The sequence below is a fragment of the Homalodisca vitripennis genome, chromosome 4, assembly GCF_021130785.1.
Source record: "Homalodisca vitripennis isolate AUS2020 chromosome 4, UT_GWSS_2.1, whole genome shotgun sequence".
In the NCBI taxonomy this organism is placed as follows: domain Eukaryota; kingdom Metazoa; phylum Arthropoda; class Insecta; order Hemiptera; family Cicadellidae; genus Homalodisca; species Homalodisca vitripennis.
In genome coordinates, this window is record NC_060210.1 from 14,687,837 (window position 1) to 14,712,961 (window position 25,125).

General features: G+C 35.3%; 1 protein-coding gene across 1 annotated transcript in view; it reads right to left on the minus strand.

Moving 5' to 3' along the window:
* LOC124358963 overlaps nucleotides 1-23,090 on the minus strand; it is a 39,614-nt gene extending 16,524 nt beyond the window's left edge. Inside the window, exons 1-3 of the mRNA XM_046811251.1 lie at nucleotides 22,764-23,090; nucleotides 11,038-11,146; nucleotides 2,481-2,617 (exon numbers count right to left, since the gene is read on the minus strand). Of these exons, the coding sequence (XP_046667207.1) occupies nucleotides 2,481-2,617; nucleotides 11,038-11,146; nucleotides 22,764-22,833 (316 nt within the window). The 5' untranslated portion in view covers nucleotides 22,834-23,090. The remainder of the gene's footprint in view (nucleotides 1-2,480; nucleotides 2,618-11,037; nucleotides 11,147-22,763) is intronic.
* Nucleotides 23,091-25,125: the final 2,035 nt, after the last annotated feature.

Here is a 25,125-nt window from a genome sequence, read left to right on the forward strand (position 1 = left end):
AATAAAGTACATTGTTTTATTCAGTCAACCAAGAGAGTTTTATATATATTATTAACACCAAAATAACCTTGGCTAGTACGACATCCTATGTCTACTGAACAAACCCAAGAATATTCCAAAATAAATTAAGTGTGGTCGAGGCCACAGAAAATATACAGTTAGTTTCATTATTTTCATTACAAACATTTCCCTAAGTGGATAGAAAATAAGCGTTTTTTATTAAGTGATTATATTAACAGGGACATAACGGACGATTAATAGTCAGTGAATTACATTCTCTACAGCAGGGTTGTTTACGCACTTGCCAAGAATCCAAATTCTTTTTCACTTCCATCTCTTTGCAAGGTCTGATAATGAAGGAATAAGTCCTTCAAGATATGTTATCATAAGACATAAAAAGTTCTGAATCGATGAATGAAGACAAGTTACCCTACTATAAGTCAAAGAATCAAAGGAAGAAAATTTAAAAAATAAACATTTTTTTACGCACACTGGTTTACAAAGAATTGCCACAAGACATTATTCATCAGATTTTTAAATCTATAGAAACCAAATCATGGTAGGCTAATCAAAATCTATTTGAGCAGTGTTAAAAAAAAGTTATACTTTTGTTGAATGACTTGCCTTTGGAATGCATCAAAGACAAAAAAAACTTAAAATATGTATATTAAATAAGCATTATATAAGCATTAAATAAGCTCTAAAATAAAGTTTAGAGGAGAACTTTCAGAACCATTTCAGATAAAGACTGGCTTAAGACAAGGTGATGGATTATCACCGCTTCTTTTTAACTGTGCATTAGAGTACGTCATGAGGGAATGGGAAAGAAATAACCAAAAAAACATAAAGATTGGATATCAAAGGGACAACATTAATCTGAACTGTCTGGGGTTTGCTGATGACTTAGCTCTTTTGGCCAATGACATTCAGGAAACAAAACAGCAAATTAAATCTTTACAAGATATAGCTCAGAAAATTGGTTTAAAGATATCGTTTGAAAAAACAGAAGTTTTATTAACGCAGCCTCCACTTGCAAATAAAATAAGGTTGGACAACCACAATATAAAAATTGTGCAGAAATTTAAATACTTAGGAGAAGTAATCACTTATAACCTGAATGAAAAACCATCTTGGCAAAGTAAAATAGACAAACTAACTAAGATTAAACATGCTACTAAGAATACGTATAATAAAAAATGTCTTTCAATAAATACAAAATTAAGACACTACAAAACAGTTGCTCTGCCACAAATTACATATGCAAGTGAAACAATATCTAAAACAACAAATACTATTGCAATAGATAAGGTTCTTAAGATGGAGAGAAGAATAGTCAGAACTTGCTTAAACAAAAACTATCAAGTAGACGGAGTTTGGAGACTAGCTTCCAATGAAACAGTCTACAAAAATATAGAACCCATTACAAGTATAATTAAAAAGAAACGAATATCATTCCTGGGGCATTTGTTAAGAACACCTGAAAATAGAATTAGCAGGAAAATAGTAGAAAAACTGTGGTATAGTAAAAGTGACATTAAATGGATCACAGAATTAAAAGAAGATATGAGAGAGTTACAAATTACAGTAGAGGATTTAAAACACAAGACAAACACATTGAAGATATTGAATGACAAATACTCTACACTACAGCTGAAAAGAAACAAACAACGAATAGGAAGAGTGGTTCCGGAGGAGGAAAGGAAATTACGCTCGGAAAGGATGAAGAAATATTGGGTGGATAAAAGAAGAAAGACTAGAAAATATAAAGTGACTAAAGTGGTCCAATGTAGGCCATAAAATTATAAATAAATAAATAAGCATTATGTTCACCCTTTGACACGGTTGTTTTAGTTGTGATCGCTACATTGGGTTTTAATTCTACGAAGATTTCATAAAGCCTCAGTATCTTAGCTCTCAGGTCTTCATGATTTTTTGCACTCAAATAATCATAACGAAACTCATAATAAATCTAATATAATAATTTTGCTATTTAATTAACTTTGTGTGCTTAAATGTATTAATTACTGTGAGACAACAAAGAAACACTGTCTAAACATTGGTCGTTTTTCATATCCTGAGTTGTCATTTTTGCAACTTATCATACATACATCACAATATCAAATAATACTTCTATAAAGGAAAATTAGTTTTACTAACGTAAGTAATCCACAAATACATTCCGGTAGGAAAATTTCACCGCTTTGTTTACTCACACTACCACAACTGCAATCAGCCTGTTGAATATTGACGATATTTAGCGAAATAAAACAACAGAATAAAAAACAATAGTCTGCGAACAACATTCTCATATAAATAATACTTAGTCGGAAAAATTTAAGAATTGGCCACAAAATAGAACCAAAATAGATGGGTTGTCACCTCACGTCTACATAACATCAAACCGCGTCAAAGGATTAAACAAAACATTAATATATCATTTAAGTTTTAGTAATCTAATGAAAAAGGACCAGTTTACCTACCTGCTTGACTGTAGACAAATCCTCGACTGGTCGTTCTACGGCAACAGAGGCGGTAACACATCAAAGGACAGCAGACAAATATGATGAGCAGAAGTAATATTCCAAATACTGCTTCCATGGGATTGTTATTGTTTGTGCTGAAAGAAGTCATCAATAAAACGATGCTTCTTATAGTTAATATAAGTCAATTTAATTTGTCCATATAGCAGATAGCATTATTTGAAGGACATTACTCTATATATGTTGTCAAATTTTACACTTCAAATAAATTGTGCATAACAAATCACATATAAATAGCAGGACTTAGGAGTTAAATACATTTATTTTTAAAGTTCAGCTATTTTTAAGCTATAGAAAGTCACTATAAATAGAACAGTGGTAAATAGCATATCAGCCTATATAGTTTTTTCTTTTTCAAATTCTATTTGAAACGACAAAGCCCAAAACAAAAAGGTAGTGTAACACTTTTTTGCAACAGAAGAGTTTTTTTCATTGACATCCCGTAAGTTTGGCTTTAATAAATTGTTCTATTCTGTTTCATTCCAAATACTTCAAAACTACTACACCAACAGCTATTTTATTGTAAAATAAACTGTACTTAGTGAATGACTGACATACAGATTTCAATAGAGGTCTAATCTTGAATGCTTTGTCAATAATTGTATAGTTAGAAACATAGGAATTGTGCGCGAAGGCACGGGTAAATGCTAGTACATATTTATAGTAACACTTTTTTGCAACAGAAGATTTTTTTTAGTACTTAGCAATGAGAAATAAGCAAATTCTGACTGACCCCATAGCAACGCAGTTGAGGAGACATTACATTGAAGCTCAAGACTTACACAATATAACAGATACAACAAATATAGCTGACTGACTACAGTCAAAGTGAAATGGACTCCCAGGTTAAGTGTTCTGAAGTGTGTATTTTTACAACAGATATTTACTCACTTATGCAGAAACGTACCTGAGTTACTTTAAGTCCATTCCATTCCATTATCAAAACTACAAGAATATTTATTTATTTGAAGAACTTAGAATCAAATAAGTCTAGTAGATCTTTTGACCTATTTAAGAAAGGAATCAAGATTTAATATATTGAATCAAATATATTTTACTACAACACAAAACTTTTCATGACTCATAGTAAAGGGACTAAAATTAATATATATTCCTATTACATGAGTAAATGTTCTTTCAAGCACTAATTATTGAAAATCACCAAAGCTGGTGTGAAATCATAGCCAACTCACTGCCATCAACTTGCAACACTTCACCAGCTGAACAACAGGTGGCAGACAATCAGCTAGAGCAAGTGCGTCAGGCAGCAGGAGCACTAACCCGCAGCGCTGACAGTGCGTCTGCTGATAACTGACCTCAGACATCTGCTCCACATCCGACTGCATCCCACTTATGTGACTGTGAATTTCCTTTCTTCGATACAACTCCTTACTATCATAACTTAAAATTAGATTTCAAATTAAACTCTAAAATGCCCCCTAAATATCCCTGTGGTACCTGTAATATTGGGGTAAAGTTCTCTGGTATTAAATGCACAGGCTTATGTGAACAATGGTACCATGCGGGTTGCCAAAACATTACAGAAAAGAACTTTAAAAAACTAACTACTGGTATCCATGAAACGAAACATTGGTAGTGCATAAAATGTAGAGCAATAAACCAATCATGCCTATCTAACAAAGAAATAGTTGACAACACAACAATTAACAGTTCAGACACAATTCAGGAACTTGAAAAGAGTCTTATTGAAAATAATTTTCTAGATAACTCTAACAGCCGAGAAGATGAACTGCAAATGGCCGCCAAAATTGGATCAGCATTGGTGGCAGAAAATGAGCATTTGAAGATAGAGGCATCGAAGCTAAAAAACCAACTGATTAGTATGGAGGGGAAATTGGAAGAAATGGAAGCTGAAAAAAGTAAACACATGAGTAAAATAGAACATTTATTACAATTAAATGCAGATCTTCAAGCCCAACATAATAAAGAGAGGCACCTACGACTAGAAGCTCAGAGTATCTATGAGGAGAATGACCTAAAATTAGGTCAACTTGTAGATGACTATGCAATAAGAATAGGAGAACTCGAGAAAACTATCTCAGGACTGCAAAAGAAAGTTAAAAGTCATGAAGTGCCAAACGACTATAACTTTTAAAGACTCTGACTCACAGACTTCTCCCCCATAGGAAGTTACCCCAGTAATCGAGAGTAATCACATTGCTCTCCTATTGGGCATGTCTGAAATTAAAACAAAAGTATATCACATAGAGGTCATTATTAAAACTTTAACTAATCAAAGACAAAGCAAAACCTTGACCATACCTATGACTGAACCAAACCACACTACAACCCCATCAATTCCTAAACGGTTCAATACAACACAGCCCTGTGCCAGAGAAGGTGAAACGTAAATCCCTTACTATCCTACATCAAAACACAGACAAAATTGCGAACAAAATCGAACGAACACCCTCCTCAACATTTTAAAACCTTACCTATTGATCGTGACGGAACATGGACTGACAAAAGACACATTGTCAAACACAAGACTAATAGGATACTCACTGATAGCAGAATACTGCAGAAAACACCATCAGAAGGGAGGAGTTGCTATATTCACAAATGACACTTTAAAATCTCAAATTGAAACAATTGACACTTACGAATACAGTATGGAAATGATATGTGAAGTAGTAATTGCTAAGATTGAACTTGGCAAGTCCAGTCTCTACCTAGTTGGGGTTTACAGGACTAAAGGAAACTTGGAGGCGGGTCTGGATGTTGTATCTGACGCGTTAGAACGCTTACCAACTAACAAGCCAGTATTAATCATGGGTGACATTAATATTGACAGCAAGGCAAAAAAGAATGACTACATCCGACATGACATGACAGAAATCTTGACTAGTTACCAACATCCAGAGACTGGACCTCCCATACAATAGAATCACACCAGCATCCAGAACATCCATAGACTGTGTATGCACTAACCTGCAGCTAGAAAAGCTGCATGTTAAGGTTTTAAACACAGCAATCTCAGACCACACAGGACAGCTCTGTACCATCAACTTGGATAACCACTCACCCCCACCACCATCGGCTGAGCGCAGAAACATGAGTACAAGAAATTTGCTTAAGTTAAAAGCTCTCCTTCACCAGCAAAACTGGACAGCAGTCTACAGCTCAACGAATGCAGAGGAGTCTTACAACAGTTTTAGCAGTATTCTTTCTAACGCAATAGACATGACATGCCCTATAACAAAAATGAGAATAAAAACAAAACGAAATAAGCAAATCCTGACTGACCCCATAGCAACGCAGTTGAGGAGACATAACATTGAAGCTCAAGACTTACACAATATAATGGAAGTGAGATTGACAAAAATAATGCAGCTCAATTAAAAAAAGAATATGACCTTAGGCTGAAACATCTGAGATGACAAGAAAGCATTGATGTGATAACAGTGGCAGATAACAAATCAAAGGCAATATGGCAAATCATAAATTCAAGAGAGGAAGTCAAAAGAGGATAAGCCCCTGCCCTTAGCATTAGACATACAGGGAGAACTGATAAGTGACCCAGTCAAAATTGCAGAACATTTTAACAATTTTTTCATAAACATAGCCAATACACAATACATCAAAACCAAGACAGTGTTCAAAGAATACTATCAGACGCATATCCAGATATTCCAAATTTAATACTACAACTGACATCCCTAGAAGAGGTAGACAAACTAATCCGATCATTGAAAACCAAAACCTCAGCTGGATATGACAGTGTCTCTACAAAACTGTTGAAAATATGTAAAGAAGAAATAGTTGGTCCTCTAGTAAATGTCATTAACAAATCTTTCACTTCTGGAACATTTCCATCTGCTTTAAAAATATCTAAAGTTTATCCAAAGCTCAAACAAGGAAACACCAACAACATCAAGGAAACACTTGCTAACTATCAGCCGATATCACTTATACCAACTTTTTCTAAAGTTATGGAAAAATTATTTTTGAGCAGATTCCTACAACACTTGTCAATCAACCAACTGCTCACATCACAAAAACACGGTTTTCAGACTGGAAGATCAACAACAACAGCACTTATTAGCCTTATCGAATTCCTAACAGATCAACTGGAAGAAGGCAACACAGTTACTACTATCATGCTCGACTACTCTAAGACCTTCGACTGCCTTAGCCATACACATCTTTTAAACAAACTGACAAATCTTGGAGTGAAAGGACAATCATACAACTGTATAAAAAGCTACCTAACAGAACGAAGACAAATTGTCGAAATAAACCACACCAGCAACGGATTAACACAACAGATAAAATCACTTCCACAGATCATTAATCGCGGTGTACCACAAGGATCTGTACTAGGGCTTATTTTGTTTATTTTATACACAAATGACTTCCCTAGCTACAAGCAAGACTATAGCCATACACTGATGTATGCTGACGATACGGTCCTCCTCCTTGGTCAAAAAGAACCTGAACAACTTGAAATAGCAGCATACACTGCACTAAACATGGAAATACAATACAGCCAAGGAAATGATCTTGTTATAAATGAGAATAAAACGAAGCAGCTGGTCCTAGGAAGACACAAAGAAACAATAGGGAGGCTACCAAATCTGGAGGAAACTACTACTTCAAAGTACCTGGGTATATTAATTGATTACCGTCTTGCTTGGAATGACCACGTAGATTCCCTTTGCAAGAAGCTCAGCACAGCACTGTATGTAATACGCAGAATAAAAAATATTAGTGACACAGCAACAGCAAATATAGCTTACTACGCCCTTTATGAATCTAACCTCCGGTACGGGATTGCGGCATGGGGGGGCACTACAACAAGCAACTTGCAGCGGCTCCTTGTCCACTAAAAAAGAGCAATTAGGGTTCTAAAGGGTCTCCAGCCTAAAGAATCCTGTCTCAAGCCTTTGCAGAGTTGAAAATACTCACTGTAGTGAATCTTTACATTCTGGAAGCAGTCTCTTTTCTCCACGTCACCCGAAGCAGCAAGAACCGGTGCCCAAATTCACAGCTACAACACCAGATATGCCTCTAGCAACCAACTCCCTGTACACAGACTGACAGCCACAGAAAGGAAACCGACCTACGCTGGAGCCAAGTTATGGAATGCCCTTCCAGAGGCCCTGAAGAAGACCAGCAGGCTGCAGTTTGGACAACTCCTGAAATGATGGCTACAAGAACATCCTTTCTACCAACTTGATGAATTTTATCAATGGACTGACAATGACTAACCACTGAATTTTAAGGTGTATTTCTATGACCCTTGTTCTTATCTCTATGATAATGTACAAAAGAATGTCAATAAACAAATAAACATTAAGCTTTGAATTGTCACTTAAGTAAATGAAAGATTTCAGCAAAGTAAGTTTATTCCTAGACATGTAATTAACAGTTAGTTAGATGTACACCCAAATCTTCAACTGTATTCCAGTAATGTCACATGTGGTAATTCGTGGTGACCAAAGAAAAGAAAGATGCCAAAAAAGACTTAGTTCTTCTAACACTAAACTTTGCACATTAGAACACAGTTGTATAACTGCCAAACTCACACTGAGTAGTAAACTAAAGGACAGCCATACACACGCATAAGCAGCTACTTGAACCTCAGTGATAACCCACTCCAGTCCCAGACACCACTATTTAACACTGTCCTATTTATACGATACTCGGATATAAAATTACATTTTTGTATAAAAAAATAGCCTAAGTACCTAGGCATATTCATTATTAGCACAAACAACATACAGATTTCAGTTTTAACTAGAATAAATATTCTTACATTTATTCAATCATGATAAATTATTGCATTTAGGATGTACTTTTAAAAAATTTGTAAAACCTAAAGAGATTCTGCATTGAATTAAAAAGTACTTTTTATTTGGTTAGGGCATAATACCTTATGAGATAAAATAACAATGTTAAAGAGTAGTAGGAAATATTATCTATGTATATATAATTATATATATATAATTATATATATATATATATATATATATATACTAGCAGTTGCCTGCGGCGTCACACGCAATTTTCTATTGAAAAACAGTACACTATATTCACATATTCTTTTTCTGTCACATTCTTAAACACTCCTGAGATAATTAATAGTCGTTCCTTCGTGAGCCTCTTGGGCGAATTATGAAGGTATGAACTACATTTCCTGCATCTGTCTTTCGTGGTTTTTGCTAGGTGTTAATAAGTTATTCAGTACAATTACTTTATATAGATGGAATGTCGATAAACTAATTTGGTTATAAAGAATCAAATGAGGGGCTGTCCGCAGGGTGGCGTCCTCTCTCCTCTTCTGTGGAACCTGGTTGTGGACGACCTGCTAAATTCTTTGAATAGTAGCGGTGTCTTTGCACAGGGTACGCAGATGATATTGTGATTCTTGTGAGTGGCAAGTTCAACACAACAATCACGGAACTGATCAATGCTGCTCTGAACATGGTGGGAAATTGGTGCGATGAGGTTGGGCTCACTGTCAACCCCACCAAGGCTGCTGTGGTTGCCTTTACCAGGAGGCGACAGATGGAGGGCATTGGTCCCTTTCTATTCAGAGGCTCTTCCATTGAGCTGAAGTCTGAGGTCAAGTATTTGGGCATCGGACAAGTAGGTAGGGTTCTAATCTGGGGACCTCATCTAGAAAGGGTCATTGCCAGGGGGAAATGGTCTCTAATGCAATGCAGACGTGTGATAGGTGGGCCCTGGGGACTGAAGCCGAGGCTCTTGTACTGGCTTCATGTTTCCGTGGTTAGACCTGCACTAATGTATGGAGCTGTCGTCTGGTGGCAAAAACGGAGGCCAAGATGGTGGTAGCTCATCTGGCGGGTATCCAAAGGATGGCCTGCCTTGCTGAATGGTTCACAGACGGCTCTAAAACAAAAAGCGGCACAGGCGCTGGAATTCTGGGAGTGAGACCATGTAGAGAGCTGGTGGTTCCTATGGGTCCATATCCAGCAGTTTTTCAAGCGGAGGTTGCAGCTATTATGGAATGTGCTCGTGAGAATTTTCGTCTGCGATATAGGAGCAAGACGATTAATATTTTCACGGACAGTCAGGCGGCGCTGATGGCGCTGGACTCTTGCGAGATCAAATCCAAACTGGTTTGGGATTGCTATCAGGCCGTCTCCTCCCTTGCCAGAATCAACAATGTGACCGTTTGTTGGGTTCCTGGTCATGAGGGGATTCCTGGGAACGAAAGAGCTGATGCCCTGGCCAACCGGGGCTCAGCGACAATTATGAAGGGGGAGTCAACCGTTCTGCGGTGTTCCAAGGTGTGAATCCTCTAGGGTTGTCTCGAAATGGATTCGGAGGTTGCATCCAGGCTTGAGAATGAGTAGAATGGTATTAGTCACCTTCCTTCAGAGTAGCGTTGGACTTTCTCTCATTAAATAGATCAATGTCTTCTCGGGTTATTGGTTTCATTACGGGGCATAGTCACCTGAAAGAATCTTCACAGAGTAGGCATCCTTCAGGAGGATCTGCTCTGTAGAAGGTGTAATGAGCAGGAGGAAACTGCTGAGCACCTGCTCTTTGATTGCCCCTCAATAGCAAGGGAGCGGTATACCATCTTTGGTAGTTTGGACAGGGGTGGTAAATTTTCCCAAGAGGACCTGATAGGTTGTTTTCGGCGGTTTGTGGAACTGCTGAAATTGTAGACTGGTGGGCCTCATGGTGTGTTTCCGGGGTGCACAAAAAGCCCTTGAGGCTTAAGGTATGCTGCCCCAAGGGAAAAAAACATCAAATTCGGTTTGTTAAATTAATTTTCTGTCTACGATATTTCCAGTATTATTGTGGAGTTTGCCTTGTGCTCCAATCAAGAAAATGTATCAATGAAAACCAATTTCGATCATAAATCATCTTCTTTCGGCTCTTTACATTTACCTTCGATCTAACCAAATTCGATTACCTTATGTGCAAACTTTCACGGCTTTGTACAATGAGGTAGTTTTTATATCAGTGTTCAATAGTATTTTCATTGCATTAGATAGTTTATTGATCATTGGTGCAATCTAAATTTAAAATTAGGTAGTAACTTTGTCTATGCAATGTGCATTACACTACTAATCAAGCACTTTACAATAATAATTTTCTAAATTTTTAATGTAAACAAATGTTTCTGCCTCTTTGATGAACTTCAGCTGAAAGTATTAACAGCTGTTAAGTATCAGTTCATTTTGTATTACGTGTCACAGCGCAGTCTGCCGGATCGAAGGTAAAACATTCTAAAATCAACAAGTACTTAGAAATTAAAAATTAATTCATAAATCATTTGCCAGTGGACCAAATTGAGAATCTAAACCATTCTTGAATTCCATTGAAAACACACACAAAATTTCATCAAAACTTTAGGAGGAGTTCAGTCACATACACACGAACACAAGAAATATATATATATATAAAGATATATATATATATAGTCTTTCATTCTCCACCCCAAATAGTCACTGTTACTCATAGCTTCACTTATAATCTAGGGACCGTTATATCTTACCTTGCATATGAACAGCAATTTAAGTTATTTGTACCACAGCAGTATTGATCTTCGGAACAAAGTGTATAATCTGTTGAGAAAGTTCTGAATGACTCACACTTGATGAAACCTGTTGATAAAAACTGTGGTAATAAATGTAATAATCAACCACTTAAATAAATCAATAAAACTAATATCTCTACAATACAATAGCGGTTTGGAAAGTCATTCTGAAACACATCTAAGTTTTACGGATGCGTATTTTTCAATGTGGATACCCTTGTGCTAATACATAATTTGTTTAAAGTTGCTTCAATTTTGTAATCTGTCTTAAATAATAAGATTTATTAACCCCCTTTTAATGCTATGACACCTGGTATATTATCATACCTAGAAGTGTTAACAATTCTATGAAAAACATACAAATTTCACCAACATCTGTCCATTTACCATTTTCTTGTTTCAGGTTGTATCTTCCTTTATTACATTATTGTTTCAAAGAAGACAAAAAAAAAGTAGAAAGAATATACTTTTATTTTAGTATATTTTTGTTAAGAAATAGTTTTACATAAACAATTTTTAAATGATAGTATGAACTATCATCATAAACAGCTAACAAAGCAGAACAAATTTCATAATTATTTTAACTATTACTAAGAAGAAATCAAGAGTATCAATGAAACATAAAATTGTTGTTCAAGGAAATATTAATTCTTGAGAAACTACACATTTCCACAAATAACTACACTTTTAAGGTTGAATAAAACAGCATAGAATGATGAAACACAAAGCATAGAGTCTAATCACTTAAAATATAAACAATAAAACTAACTTGTTTTTTTTTTCATTCCGTCACCAGCAATCTAATAACCAAATACCAATACTCTAAGGTTTTTGGAATGAAATAACACCATTTACAACCAGTAATATTAATAATCTTGGTGAATGTGGGTATAAATATATATACTTTTTGCGATTCAATGTTTAAATACACCGTGTATACCACAGAAATGCTAACACTTCTCAACATAAATATAGGATCTATCTACCACGTAGACGCTGTAGCACTAAAAGAATTAAGTTATGAAAAATAGTCATTTGTCTCTGCAATTTGATTATAGCATGAAAGTCACTTTCTGGCTAGTTATTACACCATAGTAGTTCAAGGGGGACAACTATGGAGTGAGAGATATGGATCGGGGTGAATTCATAGGTAACTCAATATACTACATTATCATGAAAGTCACTTTCTGGCCAGTTATTACACCATAGTAGTTCAAGAGGGACAACTATGGAGTGAGAGATATGGATCGGGGTGAATTCATAGGTAACTCAATATACTACATTATCATGAAAGTCACTTTCTGGCCAGTTATTACACCATAGTAGTTCAAGGGGGACAACTATGGAGTGAGAGATATGGATCTGGGTGAATTCATAGGTAACTCAATATACTACATTATGAAAGTCACTTTCTGGCCAGTTATTACACCATAGTAGTTCAAGTGGGACAACTATGGAGTGAGAGATATGGATCGGGGTGAATTCATAGGTAACTCAATATACTACATTATCATGAAAAGACACCAGCTCAATCCGAAGGACGCACTTTCGTGCCAATATGACAATATGAATTTTATTGTAATCGTTATTCATTCCAATAATGATTTATTATATATATATATATATATATATATATATATATAAAACTCATAGTTTTTCCCCAAATAGTCAAACAAGGTTATTCCTCCGACACCCCCAAGAACTGTTTATAGCTGCAAGTTGTATTGTATGGTTAGTTAGAAACATGTATTTTCCTATAAGAACTGTATAGTGAAAATAAATTATAAACCATAACTATTTAGAGATAACCATATTTTTTACAACTATTTAGCATTGACCCATTTATTCTAGGAGGAAATAGACAAATTGTAGCCTATTAAATCGTCTAAGCCAGGAAAGTAATGGAATTTAGTCTCCTACTCTGACTTGGAAGGTACTCAAAGAGGAAACGTCGAAACAGTTTCACTAGGTGGAGTATCTACTCCTTTGCTCAACAAGGTTTACGCAAGGGAGTCAGATACATAGCTTAGGGGTAATGCATAGCCGTAATTATGACAGGAGGTACTTGGAAGATACTCAAAGAGGAAACGTCGGAACAGTTTCACTAGGCGGAGTATCTACTCCTCTGCTCAACAAGGTTTACGCAAGGGAGTCAGATACATAGCTTAGGGGTAATGCATAGCCATAATTATGACAGGAGGTACTTGGAAGATACTCAAAGAGGAAACGTCGGAACAGTTTCACTAGGCGGAGTATCTACTCCTCTGCTCAACAAGGTTTACGCAAGGGAGTCAGATACATAGCTTAGGGGTAATGCATAGCCGTAATTATGACAGGAGGTACTTGGAAGATACTCAAAGAGGAAACGTCGGAACAGTTTCACTAGGCGGAGTATCTACTCCTCTGCTCAACAAGGTTTACGCAAGGGAGTCAGATACATAGCTTAGGGGTAATGCATAGCCGTAATTATGACAGGAGGTACTTGGAAGATACTCAAAGAGGAAACGTCGGAACAGTTTCACTAGGCGGAGTATCTACTCCTTTGCTCAACAAGGTTTACGCAAGGGAGTCAGATACATAGCTTAGGGGTAATGCATAGCCATAATTATGACAGGAGGTACTTGGAAGGTACTCAAAGAGGAAACGTCGGAACAGTTTCACTAGGCGGAGTATCTACTCCTTTGCTCAACAAGGTTTACGCAAGGGAGTCAGATACATAGCTTAGGGGTAATGCATAGCCGTAATTATGACAGGAGTTACTTGGAAGATACTCAAAGAGGAAACGTCGGAACAGTTTCACTAGGCGGAGTATCTACTCCTCTGCTCAACAAGGTTTACGCAAGGGAGTCAGATACATAGCTTAGGGGTAATGCATAGCCATAATTATGACAGGAGGTACTTGGAAGATACTCAAAGAGGAAACGTCGGAACAGTTTCACTAGGCGGAGTATCTACTCCTCTGCTCAACAAGGTTTACGCAAGGGAGTCAGATACATAGCTTAGGGGTAATGCATAGCCATAATTATGACAGGAGGTACTTGGAAGATACTCAAAGAGGAAACGTCGGAACAGTTTCACTAGGCGGAGTATCTACTCCTTTGCTCAACAAGGTTTACGCAAGGGAGTCAGATACATAGCTTAGGGGTAATGCATAGCCATAATTATGACAGGAGGTACTTGGAAGATACTCAAAGAGGAAACGTCGGAACAGTTTCACTAGGCGGAGTATCTACTCCTCTGCTCAACAAGGTTTACGCAAGGGAGTCAGATACATAGCTTAGGGGTAATGCATAGCCATAATTATGACAGGAGGTACTTGGAAGATACTCAAAGAGGAAACGTCGGAACAGTTTCACTAGGCGGAGTATCTACTCCTCTGCTCAACAAGGTTTACGCAAGGGAGTCAGATACATAGCTTAGGGGTAATGCATAGCCATAATTATGACAGGAGGTACTTGGAAGATACTCAAAGAGGAAACGTCGGAACAGTTTCACTAGGCGGAGTATCTACTCCTCTGCTCAACAAGGTTTACGCAAGGGAGTCAGATACATAGCTTAGGGGTAATGCATAGCCATAATTATGACAGGAGGTACTTGGAAGATACTCAAAGAGGAAACGTCGGAACAGTTTCACTAGGCGGAGTATCTACTCCTCTGCTCAACAAGGTTTACGCAAGGGAGTCATATACATAGCTTAGGGGTAATGCATAGCCATAATTATGACAGGAGGTACTTGGAAGATACTCAAAGAGGAAACGTCGGAACAGTTTCACTAGGCGGAGTATCTACTCCTCTGCTCAACAAGGTTTACGCAAGGGAGTCAGATACATAGCTTAGGGGTAATGCATAGCCATAATTATGACAGGAGGTACTTGGAAGATACTCAAAGAGGAAACGTCGGAACAGTTTCACTAGGCGGAGTATCTACTCCTTTGCTCAACAAGGTTTACGCAAGGGAGTCAGATACATAGCTTAGGGGTAATGCATAGCCATAATTATGACAGGAGGTACTTGGAAGATACTCAAAGAGGAAACGTCGGAACAGTTTCACTAGGCGGAGTATCTACTCCTTTGCTCAACAAGGTTTACGCAAGGGAGTCAGATACATAGCTTAGGGGTAATGCATAGCCATAATTATGACAGGAGTTACTTGGAAGATACTCAAAGAGGAAACGTCGGAACAGTTTCACTAGGCGGAGTATCTACTCCTTTGCTCAACAAGGTTTACGCAAGGGAGTCAGATACATAGCTTAGGGGTAATGCATAGCCATAATTATGACAGGAGTTACTTGGAAGGTACTCAAAGAGGAAACGTCGGAACAGTTTCACTAGGCGGAGTATCTACTCCTTTGCTCAACAAGGTTTACGCAAGGGAGTCAGATACATAGCTTAGGGGTAATGCATAGCCATAATTATGACAGGAGTTACTTGGAAGGTACTCAAAGAGGAAACGTCGGAACAGTTTCACTAGGCGGAGTATCTACTCCTTTGCTCAACAAGGTTTACGCAAGGGAGTCAGATACATAGCTTAGGGGTAATGCATAGCCGTAATTATGACAGGAGGCGTAGTTTTTGATGGGAACAATGGAGAAAACCTAACTAGTGAGCAGGAGTTGCTCGAGTATGACCAGACAGGAAGTTTGATGAGCTACACGTGCCAGAACTGTGTCGGATATAACCTGACAAAGTGGATCAATATTGATGTACTTGTGTGAGTATTGGTTCATGGTTCTAGGTCAGTAGAGAAGATGTGTTTCACAATTTGAAAGGGTTATTTATTATAAAAGTTCTTTGAATATCTTGTATATTACAAGAATTAATTAAATATTAAATTGTCCACTTCTTTTGTACACATATCTACTTTGTTTAACATATAAAAAAACGTATCACACTATCTATATTCATCTTTTCATTCTTTCCCTGATCCTAATAATTTTTTTCCAAGTTTATTTAATATACCTGTTATTTTTCTCTAAATTTGCCGTATCAAAATTCATTTTTGCACAAAAAATATTGTTACTTACTTAATTCCTTAACAATTTGTATTCATTTTGAAAGTTTTCATTATCTGGTCTCTTCTTAAGCTGCTTGAAAAGTTGATCACTTTTTTTAGTTTCTTAAGTATTGCCTATGTCATCCATGGATTTCTAGGTTCCTTTTATATGTTAAAAGTAGTTTTCAGAATGGTTGCCTTCTTATAAATCATATTTTAATAAATTGTCCAAGGTCAAATGAGCATCCTCTGAAGACATTTAATCATCTGATACTCAGCCCCAATCAATCTGAGATGTCAGAAATGTTTCTCAATTATGGACTGTATCTTTGATTGTCAACATGAGAAGCTTGCATATGCTATAAGCAAGGATAGCATCAGATACCTTCTTATAAATCATATTTTAATAAATTGTCCAAGGTCAAATGAGCATCCTCTGAAGACATTTAATCATCTGATACTCAGCCCCAATCAATCTGAGATGTCAGAAATGTTTCTCAATTATGGACTGTATCTCTGATTGTCAACATGAGAAGCTTGCATATGCTATAAGCAAGGATAGCATCAGATACCTTCTTATAAATCATATTTTAATAAATTGTCCAAGGTCAAATGAGCATCCTCTGAAGACATTTAATCATCTGATACTCAGCCCCAATCAATCTGAGATGTCAGAAATGTTTCTCAATTATGGACTGTATCTCTGATTGTCAACATGAGAAGCTTGCATATGCTATAAGCAAGGATAGCATCAGATATCTTTACTTTAACAACAACAATTATTGATCTAGCTATTATCTTATCTCCTCTTAAATAGATATGATCAATTAGGGACTTCAATATCTTGTCCTGTCATCTCTTCTCTTGTAAACATGATAAAAAACATGTTCTTTCTTGTTTCAAACTATCACAATATCAATTACTTTTAAGCCTCTTACTCTGAGCATGCATGTTAGGCCCACTATTATTCTTAAGCCAAAAAAAGAGCAAAAGTGACACAGATCAAAAATATTTTTTTTGACATATATTACAAAAGTTTCAGTATCCATAAGACCAGAATCATTCTCAAAGAATATTTCCCATTTTTTTTTGCATCCAGTAAATTAGATTAAATTAAGTAAAGGTATCATGAAATTGAAACAAAATACATAGGTTTTTGTGTAAACATAAGTTACTTTTAAATCCTTACAAAACTTATTTCATTCTTTTTAGAACTAAACAAAATAGAAATAAATATCATTCAAATATTTGTATTCATCATGCCACAATTACGCAAACCGACCACCAACAATTGTTGAGTTTTATTATCAATGAAAATCTTAATTGGGACAATCATGTTGACTAGCTTATGTCATACAATGAATAACCTCAGGAATTTATGCCATCTACAGATTATCATAAATTTGTTCAAGAGAAACTCACAATAAATTTTGCCTTCATACATTCTCCTTTTTCATTTGGAATTAGGATATATATGTGACATCAAGAAAAATTGAGACAGAATATTAGTTCTGCAAAAACGAGCTTTAAGAATTTTATTACATTTAGATTGTCATGTGCCATTTTAAGGGACAAATAATAAATTACTGTTAATAAAATTTATATATATGAAACCATTTTTGGCAGTCAATCATTAATACCAGAATTTAACACTTCTGGGGAACTTCCACGATTATCATGCCCAAAACATGGAGAATTTTTTAAGAAGAAACCTAACTACTAGAGAAGCAAATTTTTTAATAAATTACTGAAATGCATAAAAATAAAAAGAGACACAAAACACCTAACTTTAAAAAAACTACCTAATTTAACATCCATTGTACACCACTGATGAGTTGATTACTATATGATAATGTAAGACATATGTATTTAGATTTTAAAATACGACTTAAAATTTTATAACAGTTTTAATTGAAGACTTGCCTACTAAGATAATATGTTATATTACTTACGATACATATCTATGTATGTTCTATAGTTTCTTAAAAACATACACTGGACAAAAGAACTTTAAGACACCATTCTTGTATATAATGTACTTTGATAGATTAAGATTTTTTAAAATTTAATTCAATTCCATTCTGGGATACACAATACATCCAGTTACAAAATATACGTAAAGTATTCATATTCAAGAAGCTTTATTCCGAATACACTGGACATTGGCTTGTAGAAAATTTAGAACACTGCTATTCTTATCAGTATAGATTTCTTTTATCATTATGTCTTGTTTTTGTGTGCAAAGTTTCTTTATCTTAATGGCTTGTTTTTGTTATCCTCCTGTAGTGCAGAGAATGGGCCTAGCACACATTAATTGAGAAGATGAGCCCTGCTGAGATAGGCCATGCGAGTACCCACTGACATAGGCCCTACTGAAATAGGCGTGCAAGTACCCACTGACATGTTCAAGCGGCTTCCATCTCAATTACCCTAAATAATCCAAAATAAATACTTATGCATTTTATGCTAAACACACGTATACATAGTTTATGTTTTCCGTGGGAAATTAAAGAAAAATATAAACTTATTGAACAAGAATAAACATTTCTTTTTTACTGTATTGTATCAACTTTGCAGCAATGTTACTTTGTCATGTTGAAGTATTGCATAGTTACGATAAGGTAAGGTAGTTGGTTCTTAGGTAAGACAATTTGCTTTTTTACCCTCGGGTAGAGTAATAGGCAGTACATTAGTGACAGTTGATAATATACAGTGAGTTATTTATTGTTCTTTTTCTTTAACACACGTTCACAACATTAGCGTTTTTCCGGACTATTTTATTTGCCATCAAATTTTTCAATAATAATGGCAAAAAAATTAATCGGTTTCTTTTACATAAAACATCTAGGTATAATGAGAAAGGTATGTAGGATTAGCAATTTTGCAAAAAACAATTATTTCACTATACTTTTACAATTTTTCTCCTTGTACTCTAAGGGGTGCCTAAAAAATTAAGCAATCGTGCGTCTGATGGAGTATACGAAAGTCTTTAAGAACGGGATCAAATTTAACAAATCACCAAGACAGGCAAACAATAAAAATAATGATGAAATGCATAGCAACGTATCCCTCACCAGGCGCACAACGCACTTTACAAAAGCCTGGTGTATACCCCATGGGGTACACAATGGCAGTTGTGAAAGATCGCGTGTATATATATCCAGGGTGGGGCCATAGGTCACTTGACACTACCAGTCACTCAGTATCAATTTAATTCTAGTTGTAACCTGTCAGCTGTTACAACAAAACTACAGTATTAGGTTATGTTTGAGTTATGTTGAAGTTAGCATCTTGTTATACGTGGTTTTGGTAGATTAAATTTTCTAAATAATTAAGTTAATCATGAATAATAAGCTCCCAATAAGAGAACATGTTTTTATTCTTCAGCAGTGGTGGTTACATGATCATAATTACAATTACGTAGTAAAGAGTCATTTGTGAATCAATTTCTAAACAATAGACCATTATCACGACAAGCCATTCATAACCTAAATAAAAGGTTTGAAGTGAATGGGTCTGTAGGTGATCTTCCACGATTAGTAGGCCTAAATCTGTTACAACAGAAGAAAACGTCATGACTGTAGCGCAAAGTTTTGTCCAATCGCCATCAAAATCAACCCGAAGAGCGTTTAGTTAGCTTGGTATATCTAAAACTAGCATTAGAAGAATATTAAAAATGGTAGGGCTGAAACCATATCACCCTACTTTACTGTAAGGTTTTAATGAAGATGATTATGACAGGCGAATGGAATTTTGTAAGTGGTACGTAATAAGACAAGAAGCTGACAATACATTTTATAAATCCATTTTGTGGAGCGATGAGGCAACATTCAAACTTAATGGTCGAATGTACAGAAATATTTGTTCGTTCTGGGATTCTGAAAACCCACATTTAGTCATTTTCTATTTATTAGTTTTTTTTATTTTAGACTGAATTAAATGCCCCTGGAGTATGTGTGTGGGCTGGAATCTTTGCTGGTGGACTTATTGGACCATTCTTTTTAAAACAAACAGTTAATGCTGTTAATTACCATGACATGTTACATGAGGTAACAGTTGAATTGGAAAACAGTCCTGCATTCGAACAACTACAACCTATTTGTGAAAAATTAATTTGGCAGCAAGATGGTGCACCTCCTCACTACGTGAACAATGTGAGAAATTTCGGTACTTTGGGATTATACCGACCACACCCAGACATGAATCGTTATTTCACATTTCGTTTCTACTGATTACTAGATTAGCGTAGAACAATATTTCGTCAATATAAAACAGGAATTGTCTTATCGCAAACACCTCCCCATCCTCAGACAGAGGTCAAAGTCGAGCGTCTAGTAGATAACGTGATTGCAGAGTCTCGCCGCCCGTTCAGCTGGTGCATCGCTTTGTTGTACTTCCGTGTTTTACCTCTACATTTCTCCAAACACAAAAATTCAACAAAAACAAACATTTACCAAACTAAACTTTTTATTAAAAAAACACTCAAAACTTGTTTTTATTCTTGATCACATTCCGCCACCCAAAATGCGAGTGCCTCCGGCCATCAGCGCGGGCTTCGGCAGCACCTTCGGTGCTGCCCCGCGCTGATGTCGACGAAAGAAAAACATCCCTCGAGATAGTACCTATCAGTAAAATATCAAATTCTAGAGGGGCTAATCAGAAATATAAATTGAATTGTAATGGAAAGGCAATGATGTACCGTGCAAATCACGTGATGCCGCGCGGCCTGCCGTAATCAGGATTCTCGAGAAAGATAAGATAACAGCGACAACAATACCGATCACAATACCTGGAAATGCTTGTAAGTTTGTAATTTTGTAATTGAAGAGTTGTTTTTTCGTTCTATCATGTTTGTTTCTATAAATTTCTATTTTTGTGTTCTTCATACTGGTGTGGTCGGTATAATCCCAAAGTACCGAAATTTCTTTAATGAGACTTTTGAAGAATGGATAGAAAGACGAGGTACAACTGAATGGCCTGCGCATTCACTCGACATCACCCCAATGCACTTTTCAATTTGGAGAATTGTAAAAGACAAAGTTTATTCAGAGAAACCAAGGGATCTGCAACTATTAAGAGAACATATTGAATCTGTACTTGAAGAATTATCTACCAAAGCCATCACTGACACCATATATGCGCTTCTGTGCTTAAAAGATGTTACAGGTGTATAGAAAATAATGGAGGACACTTTGAACATTTACTTTAGGCATGTCTTTGTTACTTGGTACGACAATTAAAATTATAAACATTTATATTTAACATATACTTTATACTAAATTAATACTTACTATCGCAATGCATTTTTGTCAAGTGACTTATGGCCCACCCTTGTTCTGCTGGTCTTAAAAATATATACTATAGCCCTACTATTAACTTACTATAATATATTTACCTTCTTTTTTTTCAAGGTTAAACGTGCTTGACACCTTGTGAAACCAAGAACACACGTAGGCTACATTGCCATTATACTTGCGGGCATTACTCATGATTTTACTTTGAATTAATTTTGAACAATGTCGAACTGAATAACGTTATGGGCTTTTAAAACTTTATTTTAGTGAAGATATATATTTAAAAATTGTTCAATGTTTTAAAAATACATTTTGAGACCTAATGTTCATTACCATTTTTTTGTCGATGTAACTAGTTTAAATACTAGTATGTAAATAATTTCACTTCATTGAATTAAATTATTTTCAACAATATTGCTATTCTGGTAAAATGAAAACAGCTGGCAAATGAGTAATTATGAATACCTACAGGTTGAATGTTTTTATATTCGATAGACTAGATATTTCCAATTAATAGTTGATTTGATTGTATTGATGGCCGCTTATAATACTACAGCCAAATATATTTTAGACTATGATAATGTACAAATATAAAACATTGGTTTTAAAACATCTACATTATAAATCTATCAAAATCATATCACATAAAAACATTTTGAATACTTAGAAATGTGTCCGAATGACACATCTGTTACAATGGAATGCCTTATACCATAGAATATAAGTTGTGTAGTATATAGCCTATTATAGCAATAACATACAGATACTATTTTGTGCTGTATATCACTTATAATTTATTTATTATGCACAACTGAAACATATAACCTCAACAGCTCCAAGAGCTCATGGTTCCCAGTGTAAATTAATTCAAATGTAATGTAATTCAAAATATCACCATTTAGTTCAATTTTATCCATTTACACTCTCCATTAACTGTTTTGCCTTGTATTTTCCATCCACCCAATACACTAGAGGGACATTAGTAATCAGTTAGTAGTAAGGAACATCCCCCCCACTTAGTGATATCTGCAACCCTTTAGGTAGAATATTGCAGGATAGGCAATTTCAGTATAATTCCAAGTATGTAATTTGTATTTTCTCAATTACATAATATTTAGTAATCTTGTATAATCATGAAGACTTCCCATAATATTTAATCAATCAGATATATGCTATGGCAAATCAAATTCAATAATATGTACCTAAATCAATCTAGGCCTAGTCTATTTACATTTTTTATAAGGTTAGCTAGCCTAAACTTCTAAGAATATGAAAAATATTCACAGATCTAAATTTTATAACAAAGTCAACTATCAATAATTGTAGTTCAACCACAATGTCTTATCTAAGAACAGTAGCTAAATATATTATTGATTTTGTTGAAAACCCAAACTTACCATGAACTTCTGAAGTTGCTAATACTATCAGCATTAGCGTCGAACTAAGCACATAATTTGCAGTTGCCATATTATGGAGGAAGGTAATTAGAATTGTAGATAAGCAAATTAAAGATAAAACCTTGTTACAGCATACTTGACAGCTCAGCTGCACTGACTACAGGCTACACAAACACAGTTTCCGTCCCCGGCTCCCTTCCCTTTGCTCTGCTAGTGCTATCTAACCTCTCTCAGACACAACACCACAGTGCTATCTGCTGACTTTACTGTACTGTTGTTCGCTACCCACGCTACCCTGCAATATCAAATCGCTGCACACTTCTCACAGTCAGTCTCTGTCACGGGTTCCGGCAGTACAATCATGAATCAGCGGAAAGCACGCACAGCAAAAGCACTAAGCAAAGGCAAACCAAGGCCAGACGCATTCTCCGCTCTGTTTATTTTCAGCGTACGCCAACACTCCGCGTAGTTATGTCATGTAAATTCGCTTTTAAAATAATAGATTGCAATTTTTTCCGCTGAGGGAGATAAAAAAAGATCTTGGCCTAAACAAAACATCCTTTCTTATAGAAATAGTCCTAATTTGTGGGAGTACCTACTGTGAAATAATCCATTAATCGGTTAACCAATATAACTTTTCTTTAATTCCGTAATATTTGTAACTATTGTGTTTATTTATCATTTTTTGCTTTATCCGATTTTCACTGAAGCTTTTGTTTTATACAATTCCCATATGGAATATGCCAAAACTCCAACAGATGCCCGTTTAAATCAATTTTTCGTCGGTTCACCCTAAAATCTGGTTAAGTAAATCATCTAGTCCCTGTTTGGGGCTGGATATATGCACTTTTATTACTTGCTTGAATTATTTATTTATCATAGTTACGGTCTTGATTATAGATCCTTCAGAAGAATCTATAATCAAGAGTTATGCTTAGCAGAATGAAAATTGTAATATACGTGACTGTAATGGAGATATTTTTAAGACACTTTTTTTATAATTAGTGAGCAGTCAAATAGTGGGTTACGAAACTAACGAAAATCAAATCATTAGAACACGTATTTCTTTATATTTTTCAAAAACCTTTTGTTCCACAATTTCAACTCTTTCATCCTAGAGATTAATAAAGATTCCTTGGAGGATTTTGTAACACTCTAAATTTCATGCTTCTAATTTATGGTGTTTAAATAAACATTTGTAAGTAGGTGGGCTTCTTTTTTATTCAAAAGTATCATATTAATTTGTTGTTCAAAGAGGTTTGTGTGGGTATGTTTTACTTATTAAATATGAAACACTTGTATATTATTTATTACATAATATTTATATAAATTTAAATGCATTTTTGGCAATAAGTGCTACTCTTTGAACTTTGAACACAATTTATTCCAAGAGTTCAGATTGTTTTAGAGTAGGGTCCTTAACATTTTTAAATTTTTTGTGACAATTTTGGATTATTCAGTACACAGTTATGCTACCACAAATGAAAAGCTACTGAATGAAAATCCAATTTATGGCAATAAGCCATATCAAGTGCCAATTGCTCCACAATAATTCACATGTTCCGGTATACAGTCGATTACTGACATTTTGTTCATTTGTAAATGATATTCTTAAATACATTTGGATTAAATTTGATTGAGAACTAGAATTCTCTCTTCATCTCAAGTACCTCGTATTATGCAATTTTGTTTACCTGTATAAATTGTACTACCGTACCTTATGTAAATTTTTGTCACTGATAGAGGACGTCCTGAAGAGAATTCAGTAAAAAGTTCTTATGGAAACCTATGGTAAATGACACCTCATTTTAAAGGCCAATTTTCTGAGTAAGTAGCCACAAGTTTAATCTCAAAAAGACCATCCTAGCAAAAATGGCGACTGTTTGAAATTTAAAAACATTAGAATCTTTTTGGTATTTATGTTAAAACTAAGTTAGTAGTGCAGTCATTGAAGCATTATTGCTCCGAATTTTTTTACTGTGAACCGAATTGCATACAATTTTGGAATTAGGTTCATTTTACCCTTAACTTCAAAAGTGAAAATGATTTGAACTCCGCAACCACCCTGGGGGTGGTTGCCACCCCTTCTCGGGGGTGAATTTTTGTTTTCAAAATAACCTCGGATATCGATAGAAGGCCTAATTTTAACCAAAAAATCATCTATAAAGTTTTTCGAAAAATCCAATACTTTTCAAGTAATTGGCAATTGAAAATTCGCAATTTTTTCACGTTTGTCATCGGTTTTTTGCAAATATCTCCAAAAATATACGTTTTATCAAAAATTTAAAAAAAATCAAATTGTAGCAGGTAAACAAATTAACAATTTTGTTTTTTTATAAAGTATTCTAAGTGCAATATTAAG